Source organism: Nomascus leucogenys, chromosome 3 (genome assembly GCF_006542625.1).
Source record: "Nomascus leucogenys isolate Asia chromosome 3, Asia_NLE_v1, whole genome shotgun sequence".
NCBI classification, from domain to species: Eukaryota; Metazoa; Chordata; class Mammalia; order Primates; family Hylobatidae; genus Nomascus; species Nomascus leucogenys.
Window position 1 is genome coordinate 121,629,169 of NC_044383.1, and position 23,737 is coordinate 121,652,905.

The window sequence follows — 23,737 nt, forward strand, 5'->3', positions numbered from 1 at the left end:
CCACTGGTGGCAGTGTGTCTCTTCCTCAGGAATCCTTTCCCTGACCCCACAGTTCATCATCCATCCCATACCTCTTTACGATACTTATAAAAATTTATAATTAAATGATAAATTGTGAAATCAATTGTTTTATGTTTGTGTTGCTGGAATATGAAGTCCAGGAGTTCAAGGAATTTGTCATCTTTGTCCACTGACAAGAACAGTAGCTGGCACATAGAAAAGTCTTAATAAATATTTGTTGAATTGAATAAATAATGGCATGGCTGTTTGTGTCTTTTTTAATGCTACATCCTCAGAACCAAATAGTGTAACTGGCACATACTGGGCCATCAATAAATATTTAAGAATCTGAATGAGCATAACCTGAGCTTGAATTAGTAACTCTTCATCCCTACAACCTTACCTTAGATTCTAATTCCTTATATGAGACCAAACTGACTTGGGAGAAAGCAGCCAACTACATTTGAAGATTATTTTAAAAGTGTTTAAAATGGATGAAAAACATACCTTAAGAAATGCCCAGGCAATTTTCCGAAAGCCACATTCTTGGTTTTGAACCTCAGAATTATTCTTAATTTCATCCATGCTTAAGAAATCAAGAATCTGCAAATAAATTCACAGAAGACTAGGCTACCTAAAATTTAATATTTTCTAATGGTATATTATTAAAAATTTAAAAAATCATTTGTATAGTACTTAAAAACATTAACCTATACAGGGAGTAAAAACATTTTTATCTCATTTCATTCACCTTAAAGTTAACTCATTCAGTTAGGGAGGGTCCATTTTCTGACTATTTTATCTTTCATTAATAAATACTAAGATTTATTTCAAATCCAAGGCAAAGTGTTAATCACCTCAAATATAACCTAGGTACAAATATACTAGGCATAGAATTCTTAAGCTTTCATTGTTTTTTATGTATCAGAGCAGACTTTAAAGGACTGTTTGTTTAAAAATCTCACAACCCTATTTCTGGGTCTTTGTCTTGGATCACCTTCCTGAATTTGGGGTTTTTCTCTTTGGATGTATGTTATAATTAGGCTTCTCAAGAGGATTTCTTCCATTCCTCTATCCTGTCTGGACATTAAAGCTCATGGATTTGCAACCAACCTGCCACAGAGATTGTATTCTAGATATTTATCAGAGGCTATCACTTCAAACTTACTGGTGCTTATTAAAAGCTCAGCTGCGAAAATGAGATCTTCATAGAAAGAAGACTGCTTAAGAAATGATACAGACTCCAGTCATCCGTGTTTTTTGGATACCTAAATCTTTTTTACAGATATAATACATGCTCAGTGAAAACATAATATAAAAAATATATATATGCAAAGTAAAAACGACTTGTAATCCAGACCCATAGATGATCACCATTAACATCTAATTTGCAGGCTAAATCTTTTTCTGTGCATTCCTAAACATATGTGTGGAACTACAAATCTAATAATGCTATTTCACAAATTATTTTCATATAGCATGTAGTATCTCTTCATGTCAATACATACACATGAATACCGTAATGTTAATGACTGCCTACTATTCTTCTGTCACAAATACCATAAATTGAACAAAAATTATAACTTATTTAACCAAATCTCTTACTGATCTAAATGTAGGTTATTTTATCTCCCTAAACTTTTTGCTATTATAAACAGTGCTGAAATAAATATCCTTGCACACACATCTTCATGGACTTGTCCTTTTTTTCCTTAAGATAAATACCTAAGAGTAAAATAATGGTTTTAAAGACTTGTGAGACATTATCAAGTTGTCCTCAATAAACAAAAAACTGAGATCAGAAAGCAGTTGCATAGGCAATAACATATTACATGAAAACTTAAGAAGCAACCAAAAGTGTTTATAATACAACAATCTATCCTTCTTCATCTCTTAATACTAAAATGAATATAGAAGAAAATATAACAAATGACAAATTTTGAAGACAAAGAAAAAATTCCTAAAGATACAAATTATATCCATTTTTCAACAATAACAGCTTTATGTAAATCACGCACAACATAATCACAAATGTAAATACTGGAATATTTGTACCATAAATACACATAGACAACCTGAAAGTCAAGGATCATAAAAAGAAGTAATTCTACAAAATGAATCTTCGGCACTGGTTATGCCAAGTCCCTTGCTGTTCCCATGCTAAACTTCTCCATCTAGCTTACACTGGAAGGGGACTTTCTCTATATTCCTTTGCTTATGGAGACAGAACAACACATGATAGAGAAAAGAAATGTGGTATTCTAGGTTCAAACTATCTCCAAACACATTTTTTAAACTTAAAATTTGAGTAACTTTGGGGAAATCACTTTTACTCCAAACCTTATCATTTTCAGTAAGAAAATTATATAATAACAACTAGTCAGCTCAAAAGCCATCTATTCCATAAAGCTTTCCCTGACTCCTCTGACCCGCCACTAACCCTTCACATATCATAAGTTCTACATCATTTTTGGTTATATATTAAATTGCATTAATTAACTGATCTGTGTACATTTATCTTTATTTATCCAGGTGGTACACATATTCTTAGGGTGTCTGACATGGTTAAACGAGTTTATGCTTTGTGAAACGGGTTTAAAATGGAGAAATGCATTCATATCGAGTGGATTTATCACTTCACTACAGTTAACAGTCACAGGGCTGTTGTAATTATTAAATGATACAAAGCAGGCCAAGTGGCTAAATACTAAACAATCAGCAAATATGCTATCACTGTTTATAAAAGGGCGTCTCACTTGTATTCCACGGCATTCTACAAACACTAAATCCTAGAGATTAAATTCTCACACAACTTTTTTTTTCATTATTGGACCACTAAAAATAATAGCTTACATTTGTGCTATTAAATATTAACTATCATTTAATTTGAATTGCTCCATTCAATTCATACCTCAAAGAACAGGATGACTTTAGGACTCTCATCAGAGCCTCGAAGCAAATAGGGAAAATTTTCATTAAATACAATTTGTTCTTCCCACTCTGGAAGTCTTGATTTTAACTGTTTAAAATCATATGGCTGGGTCATAATAGGAAGAATACAATCCACATTCTCTTTTTCATAGTAAGATGAAACAGGCCGTTCACTGTACAAAAAAAGATACTTCCATTAACGCAATTTTTATAATTTTGAGGTGAGAAAAAAATAGTGTACAAGGTGAGGCAACCAGAAATAATGAGTAGTCATAATAATACAAAAGGAAAAATTATTTTGATTGTCCATCTAGAAACTTACAAATTTTATAAGACTTAAAAGTAACAGTACATCTTACATTTGTATACTATCAATCGGTTTCACATGATTATTATAGAAATATAAAGTGAGAAGTATGATTATACCTTTGCCATATAAAGCTGGGATAAACTAATTCCTTCAGAATTTTATAAGAGTTTATAATAAAATAGACATTGCCAGGCACAGCGGCTCATGCCTGCAACCCCAGCACTTTGGGAGGCTGAGGCAGGTGGACTGCTTGAGCTCAGGAGTTTGGGACCAGCCTGGGTAACATGGTGAAACCTTGTTTCTATAAAAAATAGAAAAAAAGTTAGCTGGGCATGGTGGCACATGTCTGCAGTCCCAGCTACTTGGGAGTCTGAGGTGGGGGGATCACCTGAGCCCAAGGAGGCTGAGGCTGTAGTAAGCTGTGATTGCACCACTGCACTCCAGTCAGTGAGACGGAGTGAGGTATTGTCTCAAAAAAAAAAAACAAAAAAGACATAAAATTGATTTTACATAAAAAAGGCACAAGACTGTAAACTCTTTGAGGTGTCATATTTTCTTTGTGTGCCCTAAGGCAAATGAATAAGTGAATGGGCTTTTTTTGGACAATCTTCCTATTTCCGTTCCCCACTGGCTTTCCAAACAATTTTTTAAAAAATTCTAGTATAAATGTGTATTTCACTGTACTTTTCATTTGGATTTTAAGCATGCATTAGCTATAGAAGTACTCTTAGAAAAAACATTCAAGATTCATTTACCTTACCTGAAGCCCAGATAACATTACTTTCAAAAGAAAAATATGAGGTTAGACAATTAAAGCATTTACAATGCAATATAAAATATTTACAATGCAACTTTATGTCATAAATTATGTCTACTAAGCTGGCAGAAGCTCTCTACCACTTAAAATGAATTATTCCTTTCCACTTAAAAGTAATTACTTTTAAGTGCGCCAGGTGTGGTGGGTCATGCCTGTAATCCCAGCTACTTGGGAGGCTGAGGCAGTAGAATCGCTTGAACCCGGGAGGCAGAGGTTGCAGTGAGCCGAGATTGAGCACTGCATTCCAGCCTGGGTGACAAAGCAAGACTCCATCTCAAAAAAAAAAAAGTAATTACTCAATTAGATGTTCTCCATTTCTTCTACAACATTCTGATCAATGTTAATGATTGATGAACACCTACAACTAGTAGACTATTCTCTAATACAAATCCGTAACTCTATTCCCACTGACTTTCAACTACCAATGGCAGAAAAAAGACTTCTACTAGTTTGTTTCAAGAATTAGCTGTGCAATTAAAAAAAATTACCTATCATCTTTCTTGACATATTGACCAGTATGCTCATCAACCACATGAATTTTTACCATTGGGTGAGAAATCATAAAATCTGACTTAAGTCTATCAGATCGGTGAATGTAAACTCCCAGGACAAGGTCATCATCAAGCAAACATTTGGGAAAAACCGGGCTATCTCGGCTTGTTATTTCATGAACACCATCACCATCAACATCTTCGTTATTATCTGCAACTACACGCATGGAAAAAAAAAATCAATGTTATAATTAGTTGTTCCCATAGTTGTATTTACATATAACCTAATCTTTAAGATCTATGATGATTTCACTGTGTTCAAAGGAACTTCAAGGGGAACGAAAGAAAAAGCCAGACAACAGCAAACCATAGTGTGAAAGTAAAATACTACATTTACTAATGCATTACAAATAAGGTGAAAAATCCTTGTTTATATTTTTCCTAATAAGTAGGAGAAACACAAAAAGAAAAGAGCGTCAAAGTCAGAAAAGTAACTTTATCTAGGTATTTTCTAAGTAGAATATATATGACTCAACTAGAATTTCTAATTCTGGGTAGGATGCAGTAGGATGCAGCAAGTAAACACTTTGGGTAACAACTGGAAAGAGCCAAATAAATTACAAATATCTTATTTTAAATTTTAAAGGCATCAGAAAAGTACAGAAAGAAGGTACAGTAGACAGATTAGAATTCCAGAAAGGGAGAATCAGTCAGAGGTCAGCTGATGGACTGGCAGCTGTTTTTGTCTCTGGTGACATTTGCTGATTCAGGCTGTGAGCTGAAGATCAGAGTTTGGCTTAGGCAGAAAGTCACTGCCAGGAGAATGAGAAATCAGCAAAACTTTTAGTGATTCCACAGGACTAAAATGATAAAACTTGAGAAGCCTCAAACACATGACCAATTTTTCTCACAAAACTGAATTCTGATGCTATAGAGAAGCTAGAGAGGTAGTGAAATCTCCCAGGATTGTGGTGCTAGCAGACCATGATCTGCCAGGGGAAGGGGACAGAAATAAAACAGGCAAAGGTGAAGCCCTGGAGGGTGTGGTCAATTTACACTGAGGAACAAGAGCAACTTTTCATCTGGGGTCATCTACCAATTCTGGTCACAGTTCTAGGTTGATAATCCAGGTGTGATTTCTGGCAGAAGGTTGCTACTGGGGGACAGAGAAAACAGCAGAGATTTTGGCATGCTTGGGGGCTAGTGTGACAAAAATGGATACCTGAAGGATGTCTAACATATAGCCAGTCTCCTGCTCAAAGAATTTGCCAAATTTTGAAGCGGCATGAGACAGAAGACTAAATGGCTAAGTGGAAAAGCACTGAAGGGCTAAATTGGATCTTCCACCATATTTAGGGCTAAAAAATTATTTAGGGCTATGAATTATTAGAGATAAAGAAGGGCGCTGCATTATGATAAAAGTGACAAGAGATACAAGAAAAATAAACTCAAAATCGGAATGGAAATGTTAATACCTCTCTCAACAGCTGATAGAATAAGTAGAGCAAAAAAATTAAGAAGAACTGAGCACAATTAAACTTGACCTAAATGACATACATAGGACACTGCACTCAACATTAGAAATTGCATTCTTTTCAAATGAGCATAGAATATTTACCAAATCTGACCATAAAATGGTCATAAAAAAGGCCTCAATAAACTCAGAGGACTGATATCATTCATAATATGTTATCTGACAACAATGGAAGACAGAAACCAATAAAAGATAACTAGAAAAGCATCTGCTGCCTGAAACTAAGCAACATACTTCTAAATAATGATCAATTAAAATGGAAATTAGAAAATATTTTGTGTTAAATAATAAAAATACATAATATTAAAAATTTTGGAGATGCAGGTAAAGTAGTACTTAAATGGAAATTTAGTCTTAAATGCATATAAAAGAAGACTGAAATCTTTCTTATAAAACCCAATTTTAAAGCTAGAAATAAGTAGCAAATCAAACCCAAATAAGTACAAAGAAGGAAAATAATACAGTTACAAGAAAAAAAATCACTAAAATAGTACATAAATGTACAATAGAGAAAATCAAAGCTAAAGGTTGGTTTTTGAAAAGACTCATAAATCTAAAATCCTAAGGCTGATTAAGAAATTGAGAGAAAACAAACTGCCAATACCATGAATGAAAAAATGGGACAGCCTTTCAGATGCTATAGAAATGCAAAATTTGGATTAAATAGACACATCCCTCAAAAACTACAGTCTATCAAATAGCTGAGAGAAGTAAAAAAAAAAAAAAAAAAGATTGCTAAGAAATTAAATCTTGATTTGTATCAAGGCAAGCAAAATGATAAGGCATAAGGACTGAAAATGGAGCGATAAAACTATCGTTATTAACGTATCACATGACTGCATATGTAGAAAAATCAAAACAATATAAGAATAAACTCTGTGGGCTGCGATGGCTCACACCTGTAATCCCAGCACTCTGGGAGGCTGAGGTGGGAGAATTGCTTGAGCCCAGGAGTTTGAGACTAGCCTGGAAAATGTAGTGAGACCTTGTCTCTATAAAAAATTAGCCAGGAATGGTGGTACATGCCAGTAGTCCCAGCTACTTGGAAGACTGAGGTGGGAAGATCGCTTGAGCCTGGGAAGTATAAGTTGCAGTGAGCCGAGATCACGCCACTGCACTCCAGCCTGAGTGACAGGGCAAGACCCTGTCTCAAAAATAAGTAAATAAACTCTTGCAATAAGTGAATTTAGCAAATCAATGGATACAATGTTAACAAATTTTAAATACATTTCTACATATATGTACCAGCAACAAATAAAAAACAATTTTTTAAAATGCCATTTACAGTATCATTAAGAAACATCAAATCCTAGGAATAAATCTAAGGAGAGATTCTGCTGAAATGTGTATTGCTGGGATATATTAAATAAGATGCAAATAAATGGAAGTGCATACCAAATTCATAGCCTGAGAATCAAGACTTTGTAAAAATGTCAAGTCTCTTTAGAGAGTTGTTATGCTGTGACTCTTTAGATTCACCCAGTCTAGATCAAAATCACAGCTTGCAAGACAGAATGAGGGTAAACAGGAAGAGGGAGGATGGAGAAGCTCCTCTAAAATCCATACAGAAATGCAAAGTAAAGAATAGCCTAGACAATGCAGATGAAGAAGGAAAAGGCTAGAGTATAATACTAAATAGCAAGACCTATTAAAAAGCTACGGTATTTAGACATGGTAGTGTTGGTACAAACTGTCTAATGTAAAAGAATAGAGACTACAAAAACTGATCTACACGTTAACACAGTCATGTTATTTATGGGAAAAGTGACACTGCAACACAGAGGGAAAAAGACACTCTCTTCAGTCAATGGTACTGGGTCAATTATAATATCTATTCACATAGATATCTTGATCACTGCTTCCTATCATAAACATAAACCAATTCCAGATGAACTGCATATCTAAATGTGAAAAGTAAAACAGAAACAGTAAAACTTTTAAAATAAAACTTTCAGAATAAAACTTTTAGAAAAATATCTTCAGAACTTGGGAAAGATTTCTTAAATCACAGAGAGCACTTACCATCAAAGGAAAAAAATGGATAAACTGGACAATACAAAAATTTCTGTTTTTCAAAAGACACCAATGAGAGAGAAATAATCAAACCAGAGTAGGACAACATTTGCGATATAAATGTGGGTAGGTATTTATATCTGAGAATAATCTCATATTGAGGTATATAAACCTATCACTACAAATCAATTAGAAAAAGATAATTCTGTGTTTTAAAAAATGCACAGACAACTTGAATATATTTACAAATGTCAAAATCTAAGTAGTTAATAAACATGAAAACACTCAACTTCACTAGTTACCATGGAAATAAAATTGAAATCAAAATGAATATCACTATACATTCCTGAAGAATGAGGAATTCAGTCACTCCTAAGAATGACTAAAACGTTAAAAAACAGTATTACATGTTGGTGAAGATATGGAGTGACTGGAACTCTCAAACACTGCAGTGTCAACTGGTAAACCAACTTTGCAAAACAGGAAGTAATTATGAAAGCAAAAAATATACATAATCTATGACAGCAATTCTACTCCTAACAATATGCCCAAGATAAAGGCATGCATGTGCTTACCAAATACATGACTGCAATGTGAATTACCGCTTTACTTATAATTGCATACGACTAGAAACAACTCAAATGACCAAGAATAAAATAGGCAAATTAATTGTGGTATACTCACACAATGGATATCTAAATAATACAAAAACAGAATTAAGAATGAATAAGCTCAACTGTATGCAAGCAACAGTAGTATAAATCTTACAAAATTAACATTGAGTAAAAAAAGTCAGGCACAAAGAGCATAGTATTTATCATTCTATTCATATTAAAGTATAAAAATAAGCAAAAATAAACTCTCTTAGATGTCAAGGTAGTGGTTACTCCCATAGGGCAACTAATGGGAAGGTGATTTTTCTGGGTGCTAATGATGTTCTGTTTCCTAATTTAGCTAATGATTTTACAGGTATGTTCAGTTTGTGAAAAAACTTTAAAAATATGTATATGAGTATACTACTTAGTGCTTTATATATATAGAAACATAAAACAAGTATACTGCTTAGTGCTTTTCTATATATATCTATATACACATTATGCTTCAACAAAAGATTTTAAAATTTTAATTATAGAAACCACAAAACATCATCACTTACATCTTCTAATGAATAATACCATAAAATCTAAAATTGCCCATTTTAATCCTAATTTTTGGCCAATCAAATGGAAACTGAAAGACTAAAAAAGGATGTATGAGTAGAAAAGAACATGTAAAGAAAAATAAGAGAAAACAAACAAGAAAAGGAGAAGACAGAAATCAACAAGGCAAAGAGAAAGTTGAGAAAGGAAAGAGAAGTGGTATTAGGCTGAGGAATTGGGAAGATACCATGCTGGACAGGATGCAGCCTTAACATCAGAAATGTTAATTGGCTGCTGACCATTTATAGCTTTCAACAACTGAGTCCTAACCATTTAGCGGATGTAAACTCAATGGTTTAAAGAAGAAATCCTCTATGCCACAATAGCAACTACAAAGTCAATATCATTTTAGAGTTGAATTTAAAGTATGTCAAGAATCAGAGTAGGTCAGGCATGGTGGCTCATGCCTATAATCCCAGCATTTTGGGAGGCTGAGGCAGGCGGATCACTTGAGGTCATGAGTTCGAGACCAGGTTGGCCAACGTGGTGAAACCCCGTCTCTACTAAAAATACAAAAATTAGCCAGGTATGGTGACGTGCATCTGTAATCCCAGCTACTCAGGAGGCTGAGGCAGGAGAATCGCTTTAACCTGGGAGGTGGAGGTTGCAATGAGCAGAGATCGTGCCACTGCATTCCGGCCTGGGAGACAGAGTAAGACGCCATCTCAAAAAAATAAAAATCAGAGAAGACTCAAGTGATACAAACTCATCAGAGACCCACAGCTACAAATACATGTGTACTTTAATCTAGATGAATTCAAGAACAAGTACCAAATATCCTATATTGAATTATTTTCAAGTATACCCATCAGTTTTAGTTTTTAAGGGCTAAAATTCCTAGAATCAAGTTATTTCTACCAACGTACACAATTTTTCATTTAATTTGTATAGCAAACCTGCTTTAGTCTTCTTTTTTGTTTTTTTTCGTTTAGGTTTTGTATCATCTTGCATGCTGTCTTCTGTGCTTTGTTCCATTGAGCTTATTTCATCATCTTGATGAGAATCTGAAGAAACTGGTCTAACTGAAGATTCTTTCTTTTGTTCACCTTCAACTGTGTCACCAGAGATGGTCAATGTACTACAAATATAATCCAAGTATCAGCCATTACAGATATATTATTATTATAATTATTATTATTCATGATGCAACAGAGTGAACAGTAAATAGGAGCAAAGATAATCCTAAAATCACTATTACTGTCTCTTGAGAGATGCATATGTTTTCTTATACACTAAAATGGTTAGCTGTCAAATAGGTATCATAGATGGTATTTTATACTTCATGAGGAGTTACACGATTCAACTAAAACTGAGCTCTAAACCCCAGGGGAAAGGGAAATTGTATTAATATTTTATGAGCAATTGATCTCTCTTTACATAGGACTTATCAAAGCATGCCCATCCTGCTGCCAAGTAAATGATTGATCAACCAATTTTTAAATTACCTTATTTAAAGGTATAAAGAGTATTCTAGGTTTGTTCTATCTTCAAGAGGCTTCACATGCACAACTTTTGATTTCTCTTTTTTCTTTCTGTTTTTTAAGACTGCGTTTTGCTCTGTCGCCCAAGTTGGAGTGCAGTGGTACAATCATAGCTCACTGCTGCCTCAACCTCCCAGGCTCCAGCAATCCTCCCACTTCTGCCTCCCAAATAGCTGAGACTACAGGCACATGCCACCATGCCTGGCTAATTTTTGTACTTTTTGTAGAGATGGAGTTTCACTATGTTGCTCAGGCAGGGGTTTCTAGGTAAAAATTAATTTCTTTTATTTTCTAGTAGTTGGTGAGTCACTACATTTTCAGAAGGCTATTACTAAAATTAAAATCTGTATCACATGAACTAGTAAATGGTTAAGAAATAGCAACCCGGAAGCATACTGAGTTTAAAGAAAAACCAGCCTACTAACATTTTAATGTATCAAGTAAAAAATCTGCATGTAAATAATAAAAAATTAATTTCCAATATTTTTAGTCATGTTTCAAAAAAAAAAATGGGTTGAGGAAAATATAAGACTAGAGAAATAGTTCAAATTAGTCATTCCAGAAAGCCATTCTATTTGATCACATCACCAAACCCTGTTCTTTAAGAACAGCTACTCTTTGCGTGCCACTGTCACGTTACTTAAAATTCATGAGCTAACCCTATTTCATATTGACTATGCCTTACCAGTCTACCACAGAGGTGGTAGCTGTGAGAAGGAAGATTTATAGTATACTACCGTAGGAAGCCTCTAAGATGGACCTCACTGATCCCCACCTCTTCACATGCATGTCTTTGTGTAATCCCCTTTCGTTTGTGTGTGGGCTGGACTAGTGACTTACTTCTAACAGACAGAATATGATAAAAGTAATGAATGCCACTTATAAGATTAGGTTCCAAAAAGACTGTGACTTCTGTCTTGCTCTCACTCTCTCAGAGCCCTTGGTCTGGGGAAGCAAGTGGCCATGTTGTGTGTAGACCATATGGAGGAAGTCCATGTGGCAAGGAACTGGTATACCTGGCCCAAAGCCAGTCAGGACCTGAGGCCTACCAACAACCACATGAATGAGCTTAGAACTGGATCTTCTAAGGCCTTCTAACGGCTATGTCACTTGACAGATCCTCCCCCAGTCAAGGCTTGAGGTGACTTCAGTCCCGGCTAACATCCTGATTGCAACCTGTGATTGACAGAGACACCCAGTGTGAAGTCACTCCCAGATTGCTGGCCCACAGAAACTGTGAGACAATAAATGCTTGTTGTCTTAAGCTGCTAAATTCTGGGATCATCTTTTTAATGGAGCAACAGATAACTAATATATACTATCATGTCCCTGCAGCAACTTGGTTTGCCATATCTTTATTACCACTGGTCACCTAGCTTTTGAAAAGACGGGAATTATTTTTGGCTGAGGGCTTTAGGGGAAATTGATCCTGAATGCCAACGAATAGTCACATATAGAATGTTCCCACCTCAAGTTGTTTCTCTAGAGGAGAACTGCAGGGGGGAATAATGTTAATTACAGCAGTTAAAAAGCATTTTTATCTTATTGTTTTCTCCAAATAGAAAACATATAAATATGTGTATGTTCACTTAACCTCACACTCTATATACAAGTACATACATATATAAGCATCATATAGAGAAAAAGATTAGAATACCAAATTGCCAACAGTGATTATCTTTGAATAGTTTTTCTACAATGAGCTAATGTTATTTGTATAAGAAAAAAAGTTATATTTATATATCCAAACAGGTATTTGTAACTCAAAAAAGGGGAAGTAATTAGGTTTCTATTACTTTGAAAGCAGATGTAAGTGAGTAGTTCAGGGAAGGGACAAGGTTCTGGCTCAGCCTCTTACTAGTTCTGTACTTTCATTTCCTCATCAGCAAGATAGGAAGAATATTACTTTTCCTCATAAGATTGTCAAAAGAATTAAATGACTTAATTCTTGTAAAGCACCTAGTACATAGTAAGGTGTTATGTAAAAGTTAGCTGTTCTTATCTTAGTGCCAATATCTCCAAATAAAAGCCTAAGAATTTTCTTTGTTAAACCACAGATAATGTTCAAAACCTGAAAATAATAGAGTGTTTTTCTAAGAGGATATTTTACATTTATCAATGTAAAAATACCTTGTTTCAGCTTTAAAGACTGGAACTTTCTTTTTCTTTTTCCTTTTTTCACTGCTCGATTTGTCATCATGGAATAAAGTATCTGAGGGAAAGTAAGTCAACTGTTCTTTCAGTTTCTTTCTTATTTTCTTCTTAATCTCTTTTGCCATTTCTTCAGTTACATGGCACTGATATGCTTGCATCAATTCTTCGTCCTCTTCTAAATCATTCTCTTCTTTTCCCTCATTTGCCTTCTCACTTTCCTGATGATCGACGCCTGGCTGTGGCTTTGTATGCGTTTTCTGGTGTGTAGAATCAACCTTCTTCTCAGGAGTTTCTGGTTTCATGTCTTGTGTAGCCAACTGGGGCACCATCTTTATCACCTTTTTATTTGGCTTTCCTTGTTTGTCTTCCTCTACACTAGCATCACCATTAGGATTTTCATTTGCTGACTGTGTGTTCCTCAATTTGTTTTTAGTGACTCTCATGCTTTTCTTCAGGTTGTTAGTGTTAGCAGCACTTACATCATCACTTGTAGTTTCTTTAATATGGGGAAGATTGCTTCTAATAGTGTCAGGCTAGGAAAAGAAGACATGATAACGAAGTTTCAGTTACACATAGATTAGTTATAAAAAGAAAAACCTAATAATTAATATTTGACAATGTGGAATTATTGGGAGGATTATTTAGTTTTTCACCTGGACATAGTGAAACTATTTTAGAGCGTTTGAGTACTCTCATAATTTATGCTTCCAGAATTGGATTAGTAATCTCTGAATGTAACTTCAGATTAAATGAGTTAATTAATTGACATGGGAAAAAAGTACTTAAGGCCCTATAAGAAGTGAATTAATCGCTCAACTCTCAAATGCTATTTTCCTCATACATATTTTCCTCATGATCTACACTCTAATATAATTAATAGATATTTAAGAAAATGCTAAAAGAGCCATTGAATGTGACATTTCAGGTTACCCAATAGGAAATATACATGGGTCATTTATTTTGCTTCATAATTACACTCCAAAACCAAAAATCTACAGCTCTAAGATCACCCTACAGTAAATCTAAGTGTATCACTAAAATGCTGCTAAATATTACATATTAAGTTAAATCCAATGACAGACTAAGCACAATCTGGTACCTCTCTCCCCAATTAAAATTATTTAAAATGAGACATATTTTTAATAGAAAAAAATAAATAAGGATAAGAGTCAAGTAATATAAGGAGCAGGAGGCGGGGATAAACCAGAGGATGACCAATCAAGGAGCTGGGATGAACAGCTCTGTTTCCCACCTCCATTTCTGTTGACTTTCACCCAAGGGATTAAGCATCCCAGCACAGAGAGAAAGGGCAGTACACTTCAGGTAGGGATAATTCCCATAAACTGCAGAGGCAGACCATGTTAAAAACAACCAACAAGGAAGAGAAGAGAGATTCTCAAATGTAAAGATGGCTTGACAACTGAAAATTAACAAATACTAAAGGAAGGCAGCACAATGAAGGAAAGCCACCAAATAAAACACAATAAATAAATGAACACCAAAGGATACATATCATATATAAGAATTTAAAATAAGTATAATTAATATTAATAAAGAAATGCAAAAGCATACTGGAGCAAGAAAACCCAACTGCTGATATTAACATAAAATTCTGAATGATAGAAATAAAAGTTTAACTGATGTGTTGAAAAACAGAATGGACAAAAACTGACTGTGTATTCCTCAATTTGTTTTTAGTGACTCTCATGCTCTTCTTCAGGCTGTTAGTGTTAGCAGTACTTACATCATCACTTGTAGTTTCTTTAATATAGTGAGGATTGCTTCTAATAGTGTCAGGCTAAAAAAGAAGACATAATAACAAAGTTTCAGCTAAGCGTAGATTAGTTGTATAAAGAAAAACCCAATAATTAATGTTCAACTCTGTGGAATTATTGGGAAGATTATTTAGTTTTTTACCTGGACATAGTGATACTATTTTAGAGCATTTGATGAGTACTCTCATAATTTATGCTTCCAGAATTTCATTAATAATCTCTGAATGTAACTTCAGATTAACATTTTGGCTTAACACTTTGGATTCATTTTGTCGTGCTGAATGTCACATTGTAATGTATGAACATTACATGTTAACATTCGGTGCTACAAGATGAATCTAAAATCAAAATGAAGAAATGTGCCAGAAATGAATAAATTTAACAATACATACTGGAGTTTGATCTTTGAAACTCCCCATATTTTAAAAGTAGTTTAAAAATATCCAATGTATATAAAAAGGTAATTTAAAAAATGCTGAAAGAACTAGTATCCCAATACATATCTAAGATTTTACCATCTCTAAGACTCTTTTGCTCACCTAAAATATATATATTTCCAAATTCTGTTCTTTCAGGGTGAATTATGATGCCATAGCCTCCAAAAAACTTCGCTAATCAAATCTAATAAAAATAACATTTCTCTTAGAAGTTTATTTTCACATGTTCTGTTTTAGAAGCAACATTTAATTTAAAACACTAAAAATAGATAAATAAATAAGGAAAAAAACCCAGAAAATACACACACACACACACACACACACACACACACACAAAACCCAAAGCTAGCAGAAGACAAGAAATAACCAAGATCAGAGCAGAAATGAAGGATACAGAGACACAAAATCCCTTTAAAAAAATCAATAAGGCTGGGCATGGTGGCTCACGCCTATAATCCCAGCAGTTTGGGAGGCTGAGGCAGGCAGATCACATGAGGTCAGGAGTTCAAGATCAGCCTGGCCAACATGGTGAAACCCTATCGCTATCAAAAATACAAAAAATAGCCAGGCGTGATGGTGCACACCTGTAATCTCAGCTACTTGGAAGGCTGAGGCACAAGAATCACTTATGAGAAGAATCAAATAGACACAGTAAAAAATGATAAAGGGGATATCACCACTGACCCACAGAAATGCAGACAACCATCAAAGAATACTATAAACACCTTTATGCAAATAAACTAGAAAATCTAGAAGAAATGGATAAATTCCTGGACGCATACACCCTCCCAAGACTGAACCAGGAAGAAGTTGAATCCCTGAATAGACTAATAACAAGCTCTGAAATTGAGGCAGTGATAAATAGCCTACAAACAAACAAGCGAAAAAAGTCCAGGACCAGATGGATTTACAGCTGAATTCTACCAGAGGTACAAAATGGAACTGGTACCATTTCTACTGAAACTATTCCAAACAATTGAAAAGGAGGGACTACTTCCTAACTCATTTTATGAGAACAGCATCATCCTGATACCAAAACCTGGCAGAGACACGACAAAGAAAGAAAAAAAGGTTAAGGCCAATATCCCTGACGAACATTGATGCAAAAATAATCAATAAAATACTGGCAACTAAATCCAGCAGCACATCAAAAAGCTTATCCACCACCATCAAGTTGGCTTCATCCACGGTATGCAAGGCTGGTTCAACATACGCAAATCAATAAACATAACTAATCACATGAACAGAACTAAAGACAAAAACCATATGATTATCTGAATAGACACAGGAAAGGCCTTTGATAAAATTCAACATTGCTTCATGTTAAAAACTCTCAATAAACAAGGTACTTACGGAACATACCTCAAAATAAGAGCCATTTATGACAAATCCACAGCCATACTGCCCAAAGTAATTTATAGATTCTACACTATTCTTATTAAACTACCACTGACATTCACAGAATTAGAAAAAACTACTTTAAAATTCATATAGAACCAAAAAAGAGCCTGTATAGCAAAGACAATCCTAAATAAAAAGAACAAAGCTGGAGGCATCACGCTACCTGACTTCAAACTATACTGGAGTAACCAAAACAGCATGGTACAGGTACAAAAACAGACATACAGAGCAATGGAACAGAAATGAGATCTCAGAAATAAGACTACACATCAACCATCTTATATTTGACAAACCTGGCAAAAACAAGCAACAGGGAAAGGATTCCCTATTTAATAAATGGTGCTCGGAAAACTGGCTAGCCATATGCAGAAAACTGAAACTGGACCCCTTCCTTACACCTTATACAAAAATTAACTCAAGATAGATTAAACACTTAAATGTAAAACCCAAAACTATGAAAACCCTAGAAGAAAATCTAGGCAATACCATTCAGGACATAGGCACAGGCAAAGATTTCATAACAAAAATGTCAATAGCAACTGCAATAAAAGCAAAAATTGACATATGGGATCTAATTAAACTAAAGAGCTTCTGCACAGAAAAAGAAACTATCATCAGAGTGAACAGACAACCTACAGAAAGGGAGAAAATTTTTGTAATCTATCCATTTGACAAAGGTCTAATATCCAGAATCTACAAGGAACTTAAACAAATTTATAAGAAAAAAACAAACAACCCCATAAAAAAGTGGGCAAAGGATATGAACACACACTTCTCAAAAGAAGCCATTTATGTGGCCAACAAACATGATAAAAAGGTCAGCATCACTGATGGTTAGAGAAATGCAAATCAAAACCATAATGAGATAACATCTCACACCAGTCAGAATGGAAATTATTAAAGTCAAGAAACAACAGATGCTGGTGAAGCTATGGAGAAATAGGAATGCTTTTACACTGTTGGTGGGAATGTAAATTAGTTCAACCATTGTGAAAGACACTGTGGCCATTCCTCAAAGACCTAGAACCAGAATTACTATTTGACCCAGCAATCCCACTACTGGGTGTATAACCAAAGGAATATATATCATTCTATTACAAAGATACATACATGCGTATGTTCACTGCAGCACTATTCACAATAGCAAAGACATGAAATCAACCCAAATGCACACTGATGATAGACTGGATAAAGAAAATGTGGTACATACACACCAAGGAATACTAGGCAGCCATAAAAAGGAACGAGATCATGTCCTTTGCAGGGACACGGATAAAACGCAGGAACAGAAAACCGAACACTGCATGTTATCACTTATAAGTGGGAGCTGAACAGTGAGAACACATGGACACAGGGAGAGGAACAACAAACACTGGGGCCTGTCAGGGAGTTTGGGGGGAGGGAGAGCATCAGGATAAACAGCTAATGCATGTGTGGCTTAATACCTAGGTGATGGGTTGATAGGTTTGTTACCTATGTAACAAACTTGCAAGTCCTACACATGTATCCCAGAACATAAAATAAAATAACATATTTAAAAATTGCTATTTGTTTCAGAATCTTCTTTTTGTTTTCTATGTATTTATTCATACCTCAATAACCTTGAATTTCCATTATGTTAAAACGGGGCATATGCAAATTTTTATTTCTACTTTTTCAGTGAGTACCAATAATGTAGCACCAATATATACAAATTGTGAGGATACCCCTGAAGGAAATAATTAGAAAAAGAGCTAGTCAAGAATTAGAAAGAGAAAATTATGGTCTCAAGGAAAAAAATTTAAAATTGAAACTCCAGGCAAGCTAATAGGAAAAGGCTGTTTTTTTGTTTATTTACTACTGATCTGTCGGCCTTTGCACTAATAACATTAATTTTATGACTTAATACTTATTATTAATTTGTCTTTTCCTTTAGTTCTGTTTTTTAAATACTGCAGTGAATGAAGTTCCCAGAGTATCTTCAGTAGCATCTCTACTTTTCATAGCATTATACTGATATTTTCATTGCTTTTTAAATCGCCTGTTTTTGTGGTTTTGATTTCTTTTTCCCCTCTAACAGCTTTATGGGATAAATTCCCAAGTAGTTTGTAAATTATAAACTTCTGTTAACTTCTAGTTGTACTGTACTATTGTTTAAAAAAAAAAGTTTCCTTTGTGGAATTCAACAGTTTCATGGATCAAATTATGTTTGAATTTTGAAACGTCCCAAATACATTTGCACATTCATGTTCCTATTGTATCTTTGCCCATCTTTTACCTCTTTAAACGATTCAGGTTTTTTTTTGCTTTGGTTTGTCTGCTATTAAAATCAGCTTTATTAAGATATAGCTTACATCAATAAAATTTGCCCATTTTAATTGTATAATTAAATGAACTTTGGCAAATGTATACAGTCATGTGACCACCACCATAATCATGACATTGAGTATTTCCATCATTCTACATGTCCTGTTAGAGTCAACGCCTTCCCTCCATGCTCTGTCCCTACTCAACCACTGATCTGGTATCACAAAAGCTTTGCCTTGTCTAGACTTTCACATAAATGAAATTATACCATCTACAGCCTTTTGTGTCTGGTTTCCTTCATTCAGCACAAGGCTTTTAGGATTCATCCATGTTGCTATATTTATAGCAGTTTATTCCCTTTTTGTGCAGTAGTATTCCATTGTACAGTTACATGCCACATTTTGTTTCTCCATACACCAATTAATAGATGTGAATGATTTCCAGTTTTGTGCTAGTATTAGATACGTTTTCATTTATCTTGGGTAAATACCCAGAAGTGGAATTGCTGTGCTACATGGTAAGTAGATATTTAACTTATTAAACAATTGCCAAACAGCTTCTCAAACTGGCTGTACTATTTTGCATTTTTATCAGCAATTTCTAAGAGTTCTAGTTACTTACCATCCTTGTCTGCACTTAATACTTCCAATTTTTGTTTTGTAGCTGTTGTATTAGGTATGCAACAGTATCTCAGTATTGTTTTAAACTGCATTTTCCTAATTACTATGACAGCAGGACTCTTTACATATGCCTATTTGCTATCTGCAGCTGTTCTTTGGTTAAGTGTCCGAATCTTTTGCCCTTTTTTATTAGGCTGTTTGTTTTCGTATCAGAGAGCTGTAAGAGCTCTTAAAATCTTCTAGATACAACATTTTATCAGATAGTGCTTGAAAAATATTTTATCCAAACCTATGGCTATAAAACATTTTCATTTTCGTAGCAATGCTTTCAATTTTCACAAAGTCCAATTTAGCCCTTTTTTCTTTTATGGTTCATGTTTTTGTATCCTGAGAAATCTTTGCTTAACCCAAGGTTACAATTATCCTATGTTTCTCTTATAAATTCTACAGTTTTAGCTATTAAATATGTCTTTGATCTACTTCTAGTTAATTTTTAAACTGACATGATCCCAAGTTTATTATATATGAATATCTGATTGTTCCAGGACCATTTGTTGAAGATTATCCTTTCCTTTAGTGAATTACCTTGGCAACTTTGTCAAGAGTCAATTGAACATATATATTTGAATCTATTTCCATACCCTGTTCTGCTCTACTGATTTATATGCCTATCTTTATGACAATTCCAGATTGTCTTCATCACTATTGCTTTACAATGAGTTTTGAAACAGAAAGTGTAATTCCAACTTTGTTCTTCTTTTTCAAAATTGTTTTGGCTATTCTAGGTCTGTTGTTTACATTTCCCAACAAATTTCTGATTTTTTGACTACTTGTTCTATTAATTTCTGAGAGAGGATACTCACATATCTAACTATAATTGCTGATTTGTCTATTTCTCATTTAGATTTTCAAGAAAAAAAAAAGTCTCCTGACATATTGATTATGATTGAATTAAATCAACAGATCATTTGTCAGAGAATGGACATTTGACAATGTTGATTCTTCTGATCCATGAACATGATTATTTACTTAGGTCTTTATTTTCAGCACTCTGAGGGGTTCAGTGTACAGCTCTTGCACATTTTTGATAAATTCATCCCTGAATGCTACACATTTTTTTCTATTACAAATCATTTTAAAATTTAATTTCAAGTGATTCATTACTGGTATAGAAATACAATTGGTTTTTACACATTGGCCATATATTCTGCTAAGCTCCCTAATACAGACGGTCCCTGAATCACAATGGTTCTATTTATGACAGTTCGACTCAATGATTTTTTTGACTTTATGATGGTGCATGAACAACACACATTCAGTAGAAACCATACTTCCAAGTATCTATACAATTATTCTGTTATTCACTTTCAGTATAGTATCTAATAAATTATGTGAGATATTCAACACTGTATTACAAAATAGGCTTGGTATTAATTTTGCACAACTGTAGGCTAATATAAATGTTCTGAGCACACTTAAGGTAGGCTAGGTCAAGCTCTGATGCTTGGTTGCTTAGGTGTATTAAATATATCTTCAACTTACAATACTTTCAGTTTACAAAGGACATAATCCCATCATAAGAACCATCTGTAACTTCTAGTAGCACTTTTTTGTAGATTTTTTTGGGATATTAACATAGACAATTATGTCATCTGTGAATACACAGTTTACTTCTTCCTTTACAATCTGTATGCCTTTAAAAATTGCATTACTGCATTCATCAGAGTCTCTAATACAATTGTGAATACACACAGTGACTGGCACATGCTCAGGCTTAGAGCAAAAGCATTCAGTTTTGTGCCATTAAGCATGATGCTAGCTGCAGATTTTTTAGATGTCCTTTATCAGGTTGAGAAAGTTAGTCTATTTTTTTTTTTAGACTAGTCAAATACAGTACTGAGAGTATGAGTAGAATGAGGAGTTCAATCTGTAACTGACTGTGAACAATCCATTGAGATAACTCATTACCCTAGACAAGTCTCATCTATTGCTGGTTTAAGAATGAGTAATAAATGTTGTCTTTTTTCTCCATTTATTGAGATGATCTAATGGTTTTCTAATTCAATCTTTGGATATGGTGAATTACATTGGATGCTTTTTTTTTTTTTTTTTTTTTTTTTTTTTTTGAGACGGAGTCTCGCTCTGTTGACCGCGCTGGAATGCAGTGGCGCAATCTCGGCTCACTGCAAGCTCCACCTCCCGGGTTCACGCCATTCTCCTGCCTCAGCCTCCTGAGTAGCTGGGACTACAGGCGCCTGCGGCCACGCCCGGCTAATTTTTTGTATTTTTAGTAGAGACGGAGTTTCACCATGTTAACCAGGATGGTTTCGATCTCCTGACCTTGTGATCCACCCGCCTCGGCCTCCCAAAGTGCTGGGATTACAGGCGTGAGCCACCGTGCCCGGGATGCTTTTTCTAACGCCAAACTGACAGTGTATTCCTGACATAACTCCACCTAGACATGGGGTATTATCCTTTTTATAAGATCGATTTTCTACTATTTTGTTGAAGATGTTTGCCATCTATATTTAAAAGGGATTTTGGTATGTATTTTTCTTGCAATCTTTGGTTTTGGCAGCTGTGAAATTATTGCCCACAAAAAGGAGTGGACAAGGATCCCCTCTTATTTTACAGTCTGGAAGAGTCTGTATAGAATTGGTATTATTTTTTCATCAAATATTTGAGAAAAGTTACTAATGAAGCCACCTGAGAGTAGTTTCCTTTGACAGAAGATTTTTAACTACAGATTCCATTTTTTTAAAAGATATATAATGTTCAAGTTATCTATTTGAGTGAGCTTCAGTAGTTTGTGCCCTGCATGTAATTTATACATTTCATCTAAACTGCTAAATTTATTGTCGTAAAGTTACTCATAATACTCTTATTATCCTTTTAAGGTCCATAGCATCTTAAGTGAATACCCTCTTATAATCCTGATATTGGCAATTTGCGTCTTCTTTCCTTGTTTCCCAATCAGCCTGGTCACAGGTAGTACAGAAAACCATTAACTCATGAGCCTGGGTTGCTAAAAAGCTGCAAATCCCAAGAAGGGCATATTTTTAGGACCAGTCCTTGAAATGTTGTCCTTGATAAGAGTGTTTCTAAATGCCTGAAGCCTTGGGCCACACTATAACAGTTTCACCAGAAAGCTTATGTTAGCCATGTGACTTATGGTGAACATGTGTTTTTGCTTTGGGGGTTTGGAGTCTGAGCAGCTGAGGTCAGTGACACAGGCACTGAATGCTCTGCCTCTACACAAAGCCCACATAGCCCTCTACACAAAACCATGAACATCAAGGCTTGGGTGAGCTTACCTGGGTGGCAACACTGCACATTTTGTCACATGTTGTTGGAGGAATTAAGTGAGTCCCTTGCAACTCTACTAGGGGGGTGCACCTGAAAACTTGCACCTGGTTTCTCCCGGGCTGTGTCCCACGCACCTTTTCCCTTTGCTGATTTTAATCTGTATCCTTTTGCGGTAATAAATGGTGTGGGTATAACAGCTTTTGAGTCCTGTGAGTCTCTCTAGTGAATTATCAAGCCTGGGGGTGGCCATGAAAACCCCCAACACACATGATAATCAATTTTATTACTGTTTTAAAAAATTGCATCTGGATTTACTGAGGTTTTCTATTTCACTGATTTATACTCTTCTTATTTCTATCCTGTATTTTGTCTAATTTGTTCTTCATGCTTTTTTAAGGTGAAAGCTTCAATGATGGATCTCAGACCATTCCTCATTTTTAATGTAAGGCTACAAGTTTCCTTCTAAGTAATGCTTCAGCAGCATTCCATAAATTTTGATATGCTGTAATTTCATTTTTAGTTAGTTCAAAATATATTTTAATTCTTTTGTGTTTTCTTCTTCAATATATTGATCTGGGGTCTTACTGAACTTTCAAATATTTGGTGACACTGCAGATAACTTTTGGTTAACTATTTCTAATTTGATTCTGTTGTGGCCTAAGAAAACATTTTGTATTATTTTAAAATTTTCTTTTATATTTAAAATTTTTATTTAATTTTTACATATAAAATAAAGCTATGTAGACTTGTTTTATGGCCCAGAATGATGTCTGTCTTGGTGAATATTCCATATGCACTAGAAAACAATGAGTATTCTGTGCTTGTTGGGTACAATGTTCTCATAAAACTCAACTCAAATTTGTCAATGTTACTGAAATCTACATTCTTACTTTTTTTTACTACTTGTTATATCAATTTCTGAGAGAGGATACTAACATATCTAACTGTAACTGATTTATCTATTTCTCATTTCTATTGGTTT

The 23,737-nt window shown here is 34.6% G+C and overlaps 1 protein-coding gene across 13 annotated transcripts in view; it reads right to left on the minus strand.

Moving 5' to 3' along the window:
- The window catches only part of AHI1 (Abelson helper integration site 1), a 226,949-nt gene that overhangs the window by 181,780 nt on the left and 21,432 nt on the right, over positions 1-23,737 (minus strand). For 12 of the 13 annotated variants that reach the window (XR_004029367.1, XR_004029366.1, XR_004029365.1 and 9 more), the window contains 6 exons: positions 14,675-14,728; positions 12,907-13,463; positions 10,192-10,373; positions 4,547-4,766; positions 2,912-3,104; positions 508-603 (listed from right to left, as the gene is read on the minus strand). Coding sequence is in view for 9 of the 13 variants with exons in the window: in XM_030809721.1 (XP_030665581.1) it covers positions 508-603; positions 2,912-3,104; positions 4,547-4,766; positions 10,192-10,373; positions 12,907-13,463; positions 14,675-14,728 (1,302 nt within the window). In the remaining 4 variants the exon portion in view is untranslated. The remainder of the gene's footprint in view (positions 1-507; positions 604-2,911; positions 3,105-4,546; positions 4,767-10,191; positions 10,374-12,906; positions 13,464-14,674; positions 14,729-23,737) is intronic. The other variant, XM_030809724.1, reaches the window with a different exon arrangement.